Genomic DNA, 17,374 nt, shown 5'->3' with positions numbered 1-17,374 from the left:
GGACATCTTTGAATACATCAATATAATATACATATGGTGTGTGTGTGTATATAAACTAATTTTCTATAGCTTTAAATTATGTAGCTGACCCTCAGTGTTTACTAATACAAATGTACATTTATTACACGTGCTATTTATTCATAAGGTTATTGGTAGTCAAGGCTTACCTCAAAATGTAAAGCCTTGTGAACTAATGCAGTCCTCAGTTATGCCAGTAACATTATCACCACCTCCGCCAAAGTTTTTTTTTATTGAATTAATTTTTAGAGCTTGTACTTCAAACAAAAATGACAGCATTTTAATTCCAGAATCAAGACAAAAATAATCTACCCAAATAAGAATTTTCAAGGTGAGCATCTGTTGAAATCATGCCCACTTAATTCAGCATATTTAGAAAATAAAATAAAGCAATATATAAAATTCCATTTTAAAAGTCTGTCCATCACAACATCCACAGAGACGACCAGAGACCACACATTTAGGCTGGCCAACAAAGAGTTACACCGAGCACAAACGGACACCTGACCTGTTGCTTGTCAACTCTGAGCGAATGCTGTCATCTTTGGTGCCATTTCTCATTGTTACACAGTCATAAGATGCAGGTGAGCCGTGCCAGACATGTCGAAGGAGATTTAGTGAAAGAAGTGGGGATGACGCACGATGAAATGGAACAAAGACATTGAAGGAAGAACTAATTGTCCAGTGAGGTATTGGGGCAGAAGTGACTAGACAGATGGAATAAGACAAACCCACCAAACACACAGAAGAATCTCCACTCAGAAAACACACACACACCTAATGGTTAAAAGTGGAGCTCTAAGCATTAGCTTACTTTGCATTGAAGCATTTACAGTCCTGCATAGTTGTTCAAACTTACAAACTAAGGCGTTTTATTGAAAGTCTTGGGAGTTCTTGTACTGATATCAAGCAAAACTAAACTGAAAGTTCAAGTAGGCTATAATCTCATCATTTTTCTCTATGAAAAGCTCTCACACATGATTCATTCATCCATAAAATAATGTTTCTTTCTTTCACAAGGTCCAGTGAGATACGCAGCACCAAAGACAGCAAGACATCTGCACGCACAGATCATACATACTGACCTTGAAAGAAAATATATCACATAATATTTATGTATATTTTATATACATACCCATTTTATTCTAATACACTTAAACATCATCATAATATGTCCCTGTCAAAAAATTATAAATAATTTACCCATATGTATTATTAACAGCTACTATTCTAACAGTCTGTAGAAGGAAACGGTTGGACTATCACATCCCTTTAGGAGCTTAACAAAAATCTACTAAGAAAATAAACACGGGAATGCACGTTTCCAGCCGACATTAACTTAAATAGAAATTATGTTGCTTTGTCTCGTAATCCTCTCACGTCTTCTAGCTCTATGTCCACAGTGATTAAGGTCTTGTGTAAACATATCGACAAACAAAAAAATTAAAAAGCGCCCGGCTCACTCCAATCATCCAGAACACTGGTCAATTAAAAGCAGAATGAGGTTAATTGAAGAAGGGGGGTTAATCTGAATGAAAGCGCAGGAGGTGTGGATCCACGAGCAGCTGAAAACATCCGTCACCAACGCTGTCCACTTGTACATTCTGGTTCTGGTGGTCAGTGGGACTTCCTCTTCGTGTCTCCCCCCTGACTTTGGTTTGCATCTGGAGAAAATCAAGACAAACTCTTCGGTCATCCTGCAGTAAGATTTCAGTTCAGGCCAAAAACAAAATCTGCATTTTAAAATTTTAGAACAAATGATCAGTTCCAAAAACCCAGAGAGCTGCTAATCTGAGCAACATTTAGGATTCTGCCTTAAGACGGGATAATAAAAGGCAAGAATGCGTTTGATTTGATACCAAAAAGTATCTGACAGAAAATAATTGATTGCCTGTTATTTATAGGTTTGGAATTCAAAACTGGCTACATCAAATCAAAGAAAATTGTTGAGTTTGAAGTGTTTAAAAAAACTAAGCAGCCAGACAATGCATGATCCAGTGTTTAATTTTGAAATTAGCTGATGATAAATAAAATGCAGCTCATATATCTGTTGCTATCATTGAATTGAACTCTGTTAAATGTGCATATAGCGCGGGAATTGAAGATCGGATTTATATTTGTTTGGCAGACACATTTATGTCCAAGTGTAAATGGAACAATTTTAACATATTCGACCAGTAAAAACACATGAAATGACCAGGTGTAAACAAACACTTTTATGTTTTTTACATTAACAAACAATTAATGTTAACTCTTTCCCTGCCACTGACGGAAATTTCCGGCTTTCCGTGTTTTTACTGTTATATGGTAGGGGGCGCTATTACACGTCTTCTGAATCTCCAGATCAAAACACAGTAAAAGAAGAAGCAGAAACAAGCGATATGTAAAATAACATGATCATCGACATTAAACACGTTACTAATGTTACTGAATGAAATGTTGACACAGGACGAGCTATAGGACTGTGAAACCATTATGGGTGTTGATGGACTTTATCTGCTCCATCTGTGTTTTGATCGTCGTTCTGTATCCGGTCCAGACGAAATATCTAAAATAGATTTTCTCAGCTTTTTGCTCAAAATGTTGCGTTTAATGAAACTTACCCATATTCAAGTGTTGATAAAAAAAAGAATGCATGAGCTAGAATAAAAGTTTTTTTTGTTTGTTTTTTAAGCAGAGGCTCTGTTCTTTCTCTTGATGCATTGCATGTTCAGATATTCATACAACTAAATATTCTGGGGGTCATGAATTTGTGAAAATGATCAAAAACGCTGGTGGTGGATGGCAATTTCTTTTTCTTTTTTAAAACACTGGTGGGGAAAGTGTTAAAGGGATAGTTCACCCAAAAATGAAAATTAGCCCATGATTTACTCACCCTCAAGCCATCCTAGGTGTATAGGACTTTCTTCTTTCAGGCGAATACAATCGGAGTTATATAAAAAAATATCCTGGCCCTTCCAAGCTTTATAATGGCAGTGAATGGTTGTTTCTGTTTTGAAAAAGAATCCATGATAAAAGTGCTCCACACGGATCTGCGGGGGTTAATAAAGGCCTTCTGAAGTGAAGTGATGCGTTTGTGTATATTTAAAACTTTATCGACTAAAATAACTAGCTTCCGGCAGACGGCCGTACGCATCGATTTACGGCGAAAGAGTGACTCCTGACATGATGTAATGATGAACATGGAAGCTCAGAGGATAGAGTAAAACAAAACACCGGTCATGAATTAGAAGTCTAAAACGACAATTTTTAAAGAGAAATGTGGGAGGAGCTTGAGTTTGTTGCCCAGCGCTGTTTGTTTGAACCCCGAGAGACGTCTAAGCTAACGCTACTCCTACATCTACGTCATACATCATCAAGTGTTACTCTTTTGGCATAAGTCGACTTGCGTAGGCTGTCTGCTAGTTATTTTAGTCGATAAAGTTTTAAATATGGATATTTTTCTTACACAAACACATCACTTCAGAAAACCTTTATTAAGCCCCCGGAGCCGTGTGGAGCACTTTAATCATGGATAGATGCACTTTGATGGACTTCAAAACATAAACGGCCCTTCATTGCCATTATAAAGCTTGGAAGAGTCAGGACATTTTTTTAATATAACACTGTGATCGTCTGAAAGAAGAATGTCATATACACCTAAGATGTCTTCAGGGTGAGTAAACCATGGGCTAATTTTCTTTTTTGGGTGAACTATCCCTTTAACAGAGTTGCGGCCCATAAAGAGGGTTTAATAATAATAATAATAATGAAACAAAAAACAGGCAAAGGGAAGTAATGGGAGGGTCAACATCAACAGCTTAAATCCAAGAGAGAGCGACAGTGAGCCGGAGGGTTTTTGCAGCGTTTACCTGAGAAAGCAAGCTGTAAGTGAGGAGGTAGAGCAACCTGAGACCCTGGCTGCAGACTCTTAAACAGATCTGGGGGACAGCGGGACAGGTGGAAAGAAACAGGGACACAGTGCACAGCAATCCAGGAGCAAATGAGATGGCAGAAATGCAGCACCAAAACAGGATGTGATGTGGAGAAAGAGGAAGAAAAGAAGGACAATTGAAGAAACAGATTAGGGAGACAGAAAAATTCTAGCCACATAACACAAACACAGGCAAACAGGATCCACGGGACACAGAAGCACAGCAAACGTGAGCGCGCACACACTCACTCTGGGCCAGGGTGTATCCTGAGTTGGTAGCGGGTGAAGACCCCATGTTGCTGCAGCCAGAACCTCCAGGGCCTGTGGGGTTGAAGTTGAGGAGCGATGGGAACTGGAAGGGTAAAGAAACAGGCACTAGACCCCCGAGCATCCCAAAACCCAGGGGGAGGGAGGGGGGCACCGAGCCCAAGAGGTTACTTCCTGAAGATGAAGACATCTGGGGGAAATAGGCCTTGATTAAGGGTTAGAAAGTAATGGTGGGGAAAAGGTTTAGATATCTGAATAAACTGAATAGAAAAATTGAAAGTATATTTGCAAACCATTTTTCACAAACAAAATGATCTTCGGTCAATAATAAATGTCATGATTGTATATTTACAGAGTAATCCACTATTTTTAGAAACACTTCTTGTGTTTTTTGCCTCGAGTTTGCACGCCTGTAACTCAAGAATTATTAAAGATATCTTAATATCCTTTTATATTTTGGTTTTTAACAAACATTTTGTTTGGTATCTTGATTTTAAAGGCTCTCGATGGATCAATCCAGAGATATGAACATGTTAAAGTGGCTCCATTAGTAAATGATACACATTTTCAGTGGTCAAAAAACACATGTGGGTCACTTTGTACACAGCTGATACTTTTTTCTTTTCAAAGAGGAATATCTAAAGAACAAATAATGTTAAAACTAGAAATGTATCATTTTTTATAAACATCAGCTCAATTGCACATAGAACATTCCTGTCTGAGTGCCATACACATTCTTTTTCTAAAGTTCTCATGGCTGTAACTCAAAGTATTCAAGATATCTTAATATCCTTCTAGATTCTCACTCTTAATAAACTTTTCTTATGGAATCTTCATTTTTAAGGCCCTATATAGTTCAGTCCTACAGACACTGGGACCCCAATGTGACTCCATGTCCAAATGGTTGAATTTTACCCATTTTCACTGGTCAAGAACCATAGTTATTGTGTTTAAAGAACAATCTCTGGAAAACAAATAGACGGGAATGAGGTACATTCTTGTTCTTATGAAACTTTTCTTTTGGAATCTTCATTTTTAATCTGACTGATATAGGGATGTTAATGTGGTAACATGTAGTTATGATACTGCATATTTGAACTCTGAATTTTCAGAAGCTGTTAAAATAAACAAAATATCTTTCAAATATCCCGGAAACTGATTCAAAATACACTTTTGAGAGAAGGTTAATGTGCATTTTTGGTACTCAGATTAGTTTTAATGCAATTATTTTGATAGAGGGAAACAAGATACATTTCTAGTTTAAACATTATTTAATCTTCAGACATTCCTCTTTAAATGCAATAAGTATCAGCTGTTTGCACAGTGAACCACACTTGGTTTTCGATCACTGAAAATGAGTAAAATTCATTGAACTTTGAACATGGAGCTGCGCTGAGATCCCCATATCTGTGGGACTGAACCGTATCCTGTAGGGCCTTGAAAATGAAGATTCCAAAAGAATGAGAATCTAGACGGATATTAAAATATCTTGAATACTTTGAGTTACGGTCCTAAATTTCTTTCTTTAAAGAAAAATGGCAGATAAAACACTTCACAATGTCACAATTAATTGCAATATCGAATCTATAATATTAAATCTTTTACACTTTAAAAGCAGCTTAAAAAAATGTAAAAAAAAAAAAATGAATAAAGCATGGTACTAACAATGCCTAAGTAACAGATTTCGATTCTCAGGGAACACATATACTGATCTACTAAGCGACCAACTACTGAAGGCGCTTTGCATAAAAACAGCTGCCAAATGCATAATGTAAAGTGCTAGCACTGACAGCTAGCAACTGCAGAAACAGGTTTAGCATGACTCGACATTTAGCATGCGCAGGTTTGGAGTGACTGAGGCTGCTGGACTCACCTGTGACAGATGAGAGGAGACAGGAGAAGAGGACAGGGTCATGGCAGCTGCCCGACTCGTTGAAGACTTGGCACTCTGACTGGTCCCTCCCACTGGCCTCTGCCGCTGGCTGTGATTGGCTGGTACCGTTAAAGGGGAGGGGCTACTGTTCTGGCACCCTGCAGACATGGGAGTGGCCATCGCGGTGGTGATGGTGTTGTTTGCTCCACCACCAGATGGACTGGAGGTTTTGTGTCCACTTACAAAACTGTAACTGGCTTGTCCTGATCCTGATTTGACTCCGGATCCGATTCCAGTTCCTTGCGCGGTAAACGGCGGCCTGAAGGCCGGGCTCTTGGGGCTGTACTGGTGTGAGCTGGGGATAATTTGAGGTCTGGAGTGGGCAAGAGAAGGAGTTGATGAAGGAGAGGGTGAGGACGAAGGAGGAGGAGTAGGAGCAGGGGGTCGCGGTGTGAGTTTGATGATGGGAGAGCTGCTACTGTGGGAAGACTTCGTAAGCGTGGCCTGCATGGGCGTGATGAAGTTTGACTGGTTGTGTGGGATAGAGGTCGTCTTGGTCTGTGACAGCAGGATGGAAGGAGAGGAAGGAGTCGGAGAAGGAGACTGCTGAGGGCTCATCTGTGAGGGATGAGCGTTCATACGAGACTGCAGGGAAACCACAGTACCGCCACCGGATTTGTTAGCACAGTTTTTCGCTTGTCCAACGGGAGACGGAGTCTGAACTAGCTTCACTCCCATTGTCCCAAATGACCTCTGCTGAGGAGGTAAGAGGGGCGAGGCGGTAGGGGGTGGACGGGGTTTTGCAGACTGTGCTGTGTTCATTCCTGAAATGCCAGCTCTGTGAGTTGGTGTTCCCAAGTGTCTCTGCACGGGCCCGCCGTTCTTTAGCATCCCAAAGGTCTCGCCTCGCATGGAAGCTGAAGGAGAAGAAGTGAGAGGAGAGGAGAGGGAAGGAGAGGTAGATAGACTGCTCATATTCACCAGGGAGATACCAGAAGGCTCCATTTTTCCTGAAAGGGTGGAATGTGACAGAGGAGAAGAGTAGTGGCTGACTCCAGTTGAGGATCCGAGGACACCGGGAGAAGAGGCGGCGGGAACGCCGTTGTTTGGCGTCAGGCCCTTGGCAGCATTACTGAGGAGAGCGAGAGCCTTGGAAATGGAGTCCAGAGAGTTTGCCGCCAGATCCTCGTCCAGTGAATCCGAGAGGCAGATGGGTTCAGAGGGAGAGGAGGGCGGTCTGCACCCTGGGGCAGGTAAGGCAGGCGAGGCAGATGTGGATCCAACACCTGGAGCAGGCCTCTGAGTCCAGCCCACGTCCTGGAGCAGATCATGGGTAGAACGACAGAAAATACAGATCTTACAAATCTCATCATAGTCAACTGGAGGACATATAAAGCTGTTGAATTTGAGTACATGGACATAATGGTGTAGTTAACTTTGAATACCGTCATTTTGGCAGCTTTTGGGGTTGGAACAATTCTTTTCTTGCCACTGTTAAAAAAATAAAAAATAAATAAAAATAAAAATCACAATGAGGCATTAAAAACTATTCAACATTATTGGATTAGTTTAAAGGCCTGTCTACATCAAGACAAATATTCTGTGCTATAAACACTGCAATTTGAATGTTAATGCATCTGTTCAGACCACCACAAACATTTGCATTGCTTTTGCATGATGTGACTGATTTTTTAACGGACTGGTGGTTCCCTCTTTTCCATCGCACTGCAAATAAAACTGGCCAACCAAGATTTGCGCTTTTGGTCATATACCCAGAGCTGCCACTGTTAAATAAAACTACGACTGGTGATAGAGATCTGCATTCTCGTGAGACCCGACGCAACTGTGTGGCACGGGACAACTTTTGAATTGCTGAGTGCGGGTGTGGGAAGGAAGAAACAGATTGTGAAAAAAAAAAAAAAAAAAAAAAAAAAGACTCGTAGGAAAAAAAAATTATATCTAAAAATAAAGGTTACTCAAATATATGTAATGTTTTAAGGTACACTCATCTACTGTGCAATAAAAATAAAAGGTTTACAGGTGCAGGGTAGGATATTCTCAGGGTTTTTCGGTTGTATGCAACAGCAATGGAAAGCACAAAATCTTGCACAAAAAAAATCAATCCTATGCAGACCTCTACAAAGTGGGATCAAGGACAGACTATTTTGCTAAGCGACAGAGAGTAGCAGATGCTCTCTTTCTGAACGGCTGTTTGAAAAAATTTAAATACTATTTGACTGCCTTTCTTCTCCATAACAAGCGGGTGTCAGAAAGTTGAGCAGTGCTTTGTGTACCAGGGTATTTCTGTTTTTTTCTCCCATAAGCGCCACCTAACGTTAGAGAGTAAATTTGGATTTTCATTCAGCCTGTCTGCCGTTTTAGGTCTGGAGAGACAACTAGCATGCAAAAATTGGACAGATCTTTTATGCCGATTGCCGAACATTCGTTTTGCTGTGAACAGTGCTTAAAAGAGAGATTCTCCACGAAATCCCATGAAGCCTATTTTAGGACCTTTAGGATAATTTTTGTATTGTGACACTAATTATAAAACAATTAAGCACATTTGCCCTCAAACCAACATTTCCATAGAAAAGCACCAAATTAAGTTCAAGGGATGTCTCTATGGACTAAGATGAGGTTAAATATGTTGTCCTCTAGGCAAGCAGACATGAGAGACCACTCACACACCCTATTTATACTTCAGGATGTATCCCATCAACCGAAATTAGAAGAACATCTATAACATCGGGCGCTAGAAATATAACTTCTAAACAAATCATTAGAAATCTTTGTCTTTTCAATGGGTAAATTGAGAAAAACTAAAATGAGTAGAAACTATTTACTAATGCACAATCCCATCATGTGGGGTCTTATTTTGCCGCATTTCATTCAAATTTTTATAAACCAACCAGGAAAAAGAAACAAGTCATGAAACATTTCCAATATTTGGAGGCAAAGTTCGTAAATTACTAGTATTACAATTGGCACACATGTATTACATGTTTTTTTAATACACCAGGAAGATGCCCTTTATATAAGTCCTGTGCAAAAAATGAAGTTTAGAGCAAGAGTAGATGGGAGTAGAGTAAGATGGGTGATTGAATAAGCTGTCGCCACTTTAATCCAAATGTAGGTTCTATTTGGATTGCAAATAGTGCAAAATATATATGAAAAGGTTGATGTACTTACAGGCCAGTGAGATGACCGTGTACCGCACGACTCTCCTTAAAAAGCATCCTGAAAAAGACAGAGAAATTTTAAATGACAGGATATTTTTCCAGCAGAAGGTAACGCCAGCACACAGTCAGACACACACCTGGTCTGCATCCAGCCTTTGGGCCAGAGAGGCTTGACTTCATTCTCCATGAAGGCTTTCAGATAGTCCTCCACAGACAGAGAGCACTGCTCTAGCTCATAACAGCTCAGCTTCACACGCACCAGGTTACACAACAGAGTCCTGGCAAAACCAAGAGGCATAAGGAAGTTTATAGGGTACCTCAATTTCTGCCACTGTCAGCCTATTAGTGGCGTTAATGTCTGCTCTGCTTCATTATTAATGATTTTATCTTGTAAAAGTTCAAACCTGAGTTTGTCATCCCATATGAACTTCTTCCTTGGTCCCATCACCCTCTTTCCTGGTTTCTCTTCATCGTCATCCTCGGATCCATTCTTCTCTCCATCTTCTATTTGCTGCCTGTAATACACACAGTGAATTTAGTTATTTAAATTCTCTATACATCTACACTATCCATTTGCCCTTCTTCACAGTCTCTTCCACAAATCTACACAAGCAAATCATGAAAGCAGAAAGAGGCAGGAATTTGGGAAAGTTTAAGACTTACTTAGCCGCAACTTTTGCCATGCAATCCATGTTATATCTGGCGATCTGTTCTGGCATCACGCTGCACACAGCCAGTTTGAGCTTTAACAAGGGTGTGCGCAGACGGTCATCCTGCAGAAGTGGAAAAAAAAGACAGAGTTGTATCCAGTGTTGGGGAAGTTATTCTGAAACTATAGCCTGTCTTACCAGTCTTCCTGCTACAAGCTACACATATTTTAAAGCAGTTAAACTAGTCAAGTTTCAGGAGCAAACTCGCACGTGAGCTGACGCTGGAGGGAGGGAGGAATCCCGTGTTGTATAGTCAATCAAAAAGTACTTCCTTGTGCTTATCCTGGATGTCGCAACCTATATAAAAATTACGATTACGTTCGCCTGCGCAATTTCAATCGGGAAGATTGACTTTTCACAGATTCCCAATGTTTGAGTTCCCGCACATACGTCATTATGCAACAGGAAGCACGCGCTCCCGTTTTATTACAGGTAATGATGCTGAAAATAATGTTCAGATTCTTGCACACACCGGTCGTTACGCATCATAAAACCTCAATGTATCGCACTTCTTTACTGTTCAACTGAAGAAAAAGAGAAGACAACTACATCTTGGATTGCCTGAGGGCGAGTAAATTAACAGCAAATTTTCATTTTGGTGAACTATCCCTTTAAGGCCCTGACACACCAAGCCGACTATTTTTGTGGCATGTTCCGCACCATCAGCAATAGTCGGACCTCGTTTGGGGGGTTTGGCATGTTGAATCAGCACCCCTTGGTGTACACAGTTATTTCCGTACACGCAGGCGCAGAACGCATGTGCTAGTTGACAGTCACCTGTAGTCCTTTTAGTGTGTTCAAGCTCAAGAGATGTGTTCAAGAGATGCAGCCGACACGAAGCAACAACAGTCAGCTTTCATCGCCGCGGTTTCTTTTACGTCGGCTTTGTGTGTCAGGGCCTTTAGCTACTCCAACGCTATTTGTATAATTATCATTTGTGAGAAAGCAACAAATACCATTCTGGTTTTAGACTCACATCTATAGGTATAGTATAGTCCTGTACCTGTATGTTGAGGCTGAGTTTCTTGAGTCGTTTGAGTAGCGCCTCCTTGTTACAGGGCACAAAGGCCTCCAGGTGAGAGTACACATCTGAACGCACGTTTGCCGGTTGCTCCTGAACCTGCAGCTCAATACTGAATGAGAAGGAAACGATCAACAACTAGAAACAATGGACTTTTGAGGACAACAGCTGAATGAGAACATGCTGAGATTTTACTTACTCGAGCAAGATATTATTCATATCCAGTGTGAAGAACTTCTTTCTGCCTTCTTGATCAAATTGCCTCGATGCCTGAGTAAAAAAGAAATAATAAAAAAAAAACATCAGGTTGTGCAGGAAAATGGTATTTAAAAAATGGTCTCTGAAGTGTTTTTAAAAGTGGGTTTGTGGGAGTATTATTTGCTCTCTTGCTCTCTATGCATTGACATCCAGTGAAAACATATAGGCTAACGCATAACATTTTAAGTTTATAACTGCAGTTTATAACTGGCAGCCATGACAAAAAAAATATTCAGTTGCCTTTTCTCATACATTTATCTGCTCACAAAACAGGCTGGGACGGATTATAAACTTCTGATGCTATTAAAGAGTTAATTTCAAATATTTTATTCACATTTTTCCCTTTCAGGTGTACTTATGATAGCAAAATTATATAATTTCTAAGGCTTCCATGTACACGCGCCTACATTGTTCTGCTCACACTTGGGCTGTGGGTTTGCAGTTATTTCCAATATAGTTTGAACTGACCTTTCCTTCAATAGCAGTCTCTCTGCAAATCCTGCATTACATTGTGAGAGATTCACAAAACAGGCTGTGCTGAAATGCTCTGCTAAAACTGACAAGATCAGACTGAATCATCAGGGATCTTGGTAAAAATAAACCTCAGTCACCTAACATTAGAGACACACATGCTGTTTTTTCAGCGTGGTATCAGTATATGGGTTTTTCTTATGGACTCAATATGTTTTCAACTTATTTCAAAAGAATACAATTTTTCATATGACCCCATTTAACTAAAACGAGTGCCATAGAAAAATAACCCAAATGGCACTCACAGCTCGTAGGTCCTCTATGCGCTTGATCAAGGGGGCTGGAAGTCCATCGGGGAGAGGTGGAAAAGAGATGAGACCGGCCTGCCCTCGATTCAGTCCCCCTGCGCCAATCTTGTGCCCAGATGATGAACCCAACACAACCTGCCCGTTCTCCCTGCCTGATGGGGGCATCTGAGATCCTGCATCCAAAAAACTAAAGTCCAGGTCACGCATGATATCCTGAAGCTCGCTTTCATTGGCTGAATTAAGCAGTGACATCATGGCAGGGTCGGCCGTCAGGTCGGCTAGCGAAAGGTCACTGTTGTTGGCATTGCTGTGGAGATGGGAGTTCTGCAGTAGGTTGTTGGAGTTGGGAGTGCTGGTAAGACCAGTGACCAAGTGAGATGCACTGAGATCTAGTTTCCGCATCTCTTCCTTCTCTCGCGTGAAACGGCGGAGCATTGCAGCCAGACAGAGCGAATCCTTCATCAGTTTCTTCCTCTTCTTCTTCTCAGGACGATGAAGGCTCAGACTAGACACTCTGTAAGGTAATATAAGGCCATAAAAACTGCATTCATAATAAGTAACTTTTTAAAGAATCAGTCTACTAATGGCTTACTTGAAAATCAAAAAGATTTATACAAGTAGCTGTTTTATAAAACTACTTGTTTATAGAACTACTAGTTCCAGATTTACAAAAGCCCTTTTTACTCACCCTTGTTTGGCTACTTTATTCTTTCTGGGTTTTTTCTCCTCTAAGCTGGTTCCATCTTTCTTCTTCCTTCTTTTTATCAGTGGTTCCTCTCCATCTCTCATCTACAATCAAAAAACAATCATCAGTCCTACAACTATATTCCAAGACACACGTCAAAAGTGGGGTCTTATGAAACACAAGGTCTACAACAGCTAGAGGCTGTCCACACCGGACACAACAAAGCGACCGTTGCAAATCCATTTGTAATTCGTATCAGAAGTTGCGCGAGCACTTGGAAGTACGTCAAAGATAGAACGGGGCATCAGTTTACCACGGGGAATTTGTGGTGTCGTGTCGCTTCCAGAGTAGACAGCAACACTGATTATAATGGGCTCTATTTGCTTTTGTCGTGTAGCGCAGATCACGTCTGGTGTAGACACAGTGTAAAAGTGATAGTTCAACCAAAGATTTAAAGTTCTGGCATCAGAAATGGCATCAAGCAAGCCCAGTTGAGCTTCTGTGTTTGCCATGTGCATACGAGCGTATGTCGTATATGCTTTGCTCAACGATTATACGTGTGAATAAAAGCTTATATTAAATCTGTGCATCATTTAAAGCAATCAAGTCTTTTCAAAAGACTTGTACTAAACTGCTTTTTTCAATTGGAATACTTTTACAATCTCTTTATAAAGATTTACATGCGTGGACTTTCAATGGAGGGGTAGTAATCTCTCAGGCTTCATTAAAAATATCTTAATTAGTGTTTCAAAGACGAATGAAAGTCTTATGGGTTTGAAACAACATGAGGGTGAGTAAATGATGACAGAATTTTAAATGTTTGTGTAACAGGTCTATATAACATTTAGTGACGCTGTTTTCAGATAGTTACAACATCCGTCTGTGGTGATCTGTTCATAGGTGGTCAGTCGAGACAGATATTATAAATAGATGTGTAAATGGAGTCCAAATTGTTTTGTGATCTGATCACTCAAACCATATTTAAAGGTAGTCAAATGTGACCACGGGTTTTTGCTCCTTAATCGGATCTGATTTGGAAAACTGGAACATGATGTAAAGCACTGATATCTGAACACTATGAGCATTCTGCTTAAAATATCATGTTTTGCTGTGAGATTAAATTGTACTATTTGGGAGCAACAGTATGCCAATTTTTGTGCTTTTGTATAGCATACGTACGTTATGTAAATCAGAGATCATCTGCTCACAAGTGGTCAAACGAGATACACTGGAGATGCATGATTAAACCTGTTGTAAATGACAATCTGTCTCAACTGACCACTTCTGATCGGATCACCCGAGAGTCGAGACGGATATTTATAACCAGTTGGACATGGGGTCACTTGGCAAAAACGAAGGAAACTCACCCTGGATTTTTCGGCTTTTCCCCCGTCCTCTCCCTCAGATTCAGAGGCAGCTCTGAACTGCAAAGTACCCGTATTAATGTAGAATCCGCCAAGCTTGGTGCTCAGGGAGGCTGGTACAAGCTCATCATACTGACAGGAAGAAGACACAGTGATTTACAGAGGTGTTATGCTGTTTTTTTGGCTGAGGTTAGGTCAAAGCTGAAGGCCGCTATGATGTCAGAACATGCAAAAAAAAACAACTCCACAACCACACGTTTCAAATATATCAATAACATAAATCTAAATATATCTATCCATCACTGACATGAGTATGAATGAAAAACACCCTTAAAGTTCAGAGAGCAATGAGCCAGAGTTGGTAAACAGCATGTTATATGCCAATCGATCATCTCCATAGTGATGTCTGTCTGTTGCCATGGCAAGTGCCCACTCACAGCTTCCGAGTTGTCTATGAAGGGGTCACTCTCATCATAGCCGAAGCCAATGTCAATCAAATCCTGCATCCGATCTTTCCGCCTCTTTTTCCCTGCGTTACCCTGTAAGGACGTCAGCGGTAGCGGCAACGTGACACTTGGCATTTGGGTGCCCACAGATTTTTAAAATGCAACTTAAAAATCATAGAGAAACACTTACGTATTTGCTTTCAAACTTTTTGGCCAGTGCCTCGACCTCCAGACGTTCTCTCTCATCATCAGTAAAGGGATTATTCAGATCCAGGGAAGACTTGGAACTTGGTGGATTCTTCTTGGCCTGTGGAGGGAAAACGTGTGAGCCATATTAAGCCATTTATTTTTCCTCTTCGGATTAGTGGATCAGCATGTGTACAATACATTCTGTATCAACATCATTCTTCATTGCACTGATGATTGCGATGTTGGACATGTTATTTTTCCATTTACACTTAAAGGAATAGTTCACCAAAAATGAAAATCCATACAGTTTCGGATCCCATCGAATTCCATTTTATTTTCTGTCCATTCAATAGAAGTAAATAGGAATGAAAACTGTTTGATTATTAACTTTCTTTAAAATATCTTCTTTTGGGTGAGTGAAATGACAGAATTTTTATTTTGGGGTGGACCAAGGACAATAACTAGGGGTGCGCGATATATCGGACACCATTTCAATATCGGCCGATATGTGTTTATTTTTAATCGTTATCGGCCCGATAAGAACATTTGCCTGATTTATTAAAGCTGATAAATCATGGATTATTTCCTTAAGCTGACACACTTCAGATATGCACTGTTTGCTGTGATGGTTTTGAATTGCTTGAAATATGATTGGAATAACTTCAATAGGCTACATAAAATTATAATGAGAACATGCGCTTGGGACATGGCTTTTAATGGTGAGACTTTTGATTTTGTAATCAGGCTCTCAAAAATTATATAAAAATGTGGATTTGTATTTAGATTTATTAGCCAAAATATCGGTTATCAGCTAACAATAACTATAAAGTTTTAATAATAGTTCTAATTCTATGAGAATTAAGTCCACAGCTATAACGTTAACGACAGAGGAATTAAATTGCTGGAATTACTTTCAGGACAACGAACAATAAAGAAAGACAGCCAATCACAATGCACCAGATTTTAAAGAGCTCAAACAATTAAAGTGGCAGATGATATAATTACTTGCAATAAACAGATTCTATTTGAAATGGTGTTGCCGTTGACTTCACTATCATGTTGTGTAGTAGTAGTATCATTGATATAATTAGTAGTATCATTGATATAATTAGTAGAAACTAAAAATTGCATTGCTGGTCATGTGATCTCAATATGGTGGCACCCATGAGGTGGTGACCCACTTCATGTTGAACAAATAATATATTTTTAAAAGACCAATATATAGTCTAACACAAGTCCTTTTTATTAGATTTCTCAAACGTGACGTTCATTTATTTATTTGCAAAACTTTTTTAATTATCACAAAAATGTCTTGACATACGTCAAAGATCAGGTTTACAAAGTAACATGGACAGCCAATGAATTAAGTTAGCAGCAATTCAGCTCTCCTTTATCTCCATTTGGGCTTAGAGGGGGCCGGGGGCCACAAAGGTCACATACTCAACAAAGTGCTCCAAAGTTTATAAGCAAAAAGGATAGAGACCATTCCTAAATTAAACGCACTCCACACTCGCTCATAGCATATGTCACACTTGCCATTTAGACGGAGATCCCCTGAAGAGGACTTTATTTTGGAACTCCTCAGCTAACAGGCTAACGCATAAGCAAACTCAGCAAAAAACAAACAAACAAGCGGTGTCTTTATAATAACAAGGAAAGGTTAGTCGGCATACTCTTTCCTAAAGTGATCCGGATAGTTATCGTACCTGTTGAGACTGGATGAGCTCGCTGTAGTTGAACTCGGCCGAACACTGCTCGTTTGGCTCGGACAGACACAGGTTTAGGCGTACTGTCTTCCCTTTGGGCTCCTCGCTGTCTCTCTTCCCGATCAAAGCCTCGCGGTCACCCGCTGTCGTCACCCCGGTCCCCATCATCTTCATCCTGCCCTCTCTGTCAAAACTCATCTCGGTGGCCCCGTCCTCCTCCAGTCGCCGTCTCCTGCCCTCCGCGGCGGGACCACCGGCCAGGGCCGGCAGGGTGACAAACTGCACTTTTCTCGGTTCGGCCATTTGGATGTTCAGTGCTCTTGGACACTCACTCACTCTCAGTGGCGGGGCTTGACTTCGCCAAACAACTTGATTTAAAGAGCTTCAAGGCGGATGGAAAGGGCGCTCGGAGGCTGTACTGATGCTAGAGTCCCCTCCACACCTTACGGGATGCGCATGGGAAGGGATGGCCGGATGAAAGTTGATTTTGGAGGCGCAAGCATCCTCGGTCGCTACGCTCGGGGGACTCAGGAGCTCCGAACAGCCATCTTAGATGAGAGAGAGTAAATAAAAGAGCGGAGACGAGCGAACTGAGCCTGCGCGCACACGGACACCGGAAACAGTGTGCACGACGGAGAGGTCGTGGTGGCCAATCAGAGGACGCCGACGGCAGCGGCTCGTCCAATCAGAGGCGGGCCTACAGGCAACAGACGCTCTAATGAGCAATTAGAGATTTTACAGTGGACAAAAAAAGGATTCCCCTTGAAATTGAACTAATATAGATATAATAGAAGAAAGAGTTTTTCAGTGGATTGTGGTTCACGATAATTCATAAGTGCGCGTATTATATGTTAAGGATTCTTTTGTTTTGGATTTAAGATTTAAATAGTTCTTTAAACATAATACAATGGTTACACTTTACATGAAGGTCCCATTAGCTAACGTTTATTCATTAAATATTATCTA

The 17,374-nt window shown here is 40.6% G+C and overlaps 1 protein-coding gene across 6 annotated transcripts; it reads right to left on the bottom strand.

Annotated features, from left to right (window-relative positions):
• Positions 1-231: 231 nt before the first annotated feature.
• ubn2a (ubinuclein 2a) lies at positions 232-17,032 on the bottom strand. Of its 6 annotated transcripts, none has more exons than XM_082189901.1 (17): positions 16,409-17,032; positions 14,704-14,820; positions 14,505-14,606; positions 14,071-14,199; positions 12,707-12,807; positions 12,016-12,532; positions 11,181-11,251; positions 10,964-11,093; positions 9,914-10,023; positions 9,655-9,765; positions 9,388-9,528; positions 9,261-9,308; positions 7,517-7,562; positions 6,072-7,388; positions 4,181-4,403; positions 3,870-3,938; positions 232-1,682 (listed from the first exon to the last, which is right to left on the bottom strand). In XM_082189901.1, exons 1-17 carry the CDS (start codon positions 16,709-16,711, stop codon positions 1,636-1,638), a joined length of 3,582 nt encoding a protein of 1,193 aa, XP_082046027.1. In that variant the 5' UTR covers positions 16,712-17,032; the 3' UTR covers positions 232-1,635. The 6 variants fall into 6 exon arrangements, with proteins under 6 accessions (XP_082046027.1, XP_082046028.1, XP_082046031.1 ...); XM_082189902.1 differs by having other exon boundaries at positions 4,181-4,388; positions 16,409-17,029; XM_082189905.1 differs by lacking the exon at positions 14,505-14,606.
• Between the last annotated feature and the right edge of the window lie 342 nt (positions 17,033-17,374).

Source organism: Leuciscus leuciscus (assembly GCF_965113295.1).
Source record: "Leuciscus leuciscus genome assembly, chromosome: 14".
NCBI lineage: Eukaryota > Metazoa > Chordata > Actinopteri > Cypriniformes > Leuciscidae > Leuciscus > Leuciscus leuciscus.
The sequence above is the reverse complement of the archived record's forward strand: the minus strand, read 5'-3'. Positions and strand labels throughout refer to the sequence as shown.

Bases quoted from the DNA above. Each gene is read 5' to 3' on its own strand.
- ubn2a (XM_082189901.1), bottom strand. From the start codon at position 16,711: ATGGCCGAACCGAGAAAAGTGCAGTTTGTCACCCTGCCGGCCCTGGCC. The intron at 7,563-9,260 runs GTAAGTACATCA...TTTTTTTAACAG, and splicing joins CACGGTCATCTCACTGGCCT to TGGCAAGAAAAGAATTGTTC. The intron at 7,389-7,516 runs GTATTCAAAGTT...GATCTGCTCCAG, and splicing joins CAAAAGCTGCCAAAATGACG to GACGTGGGCTGGACTCAGAG.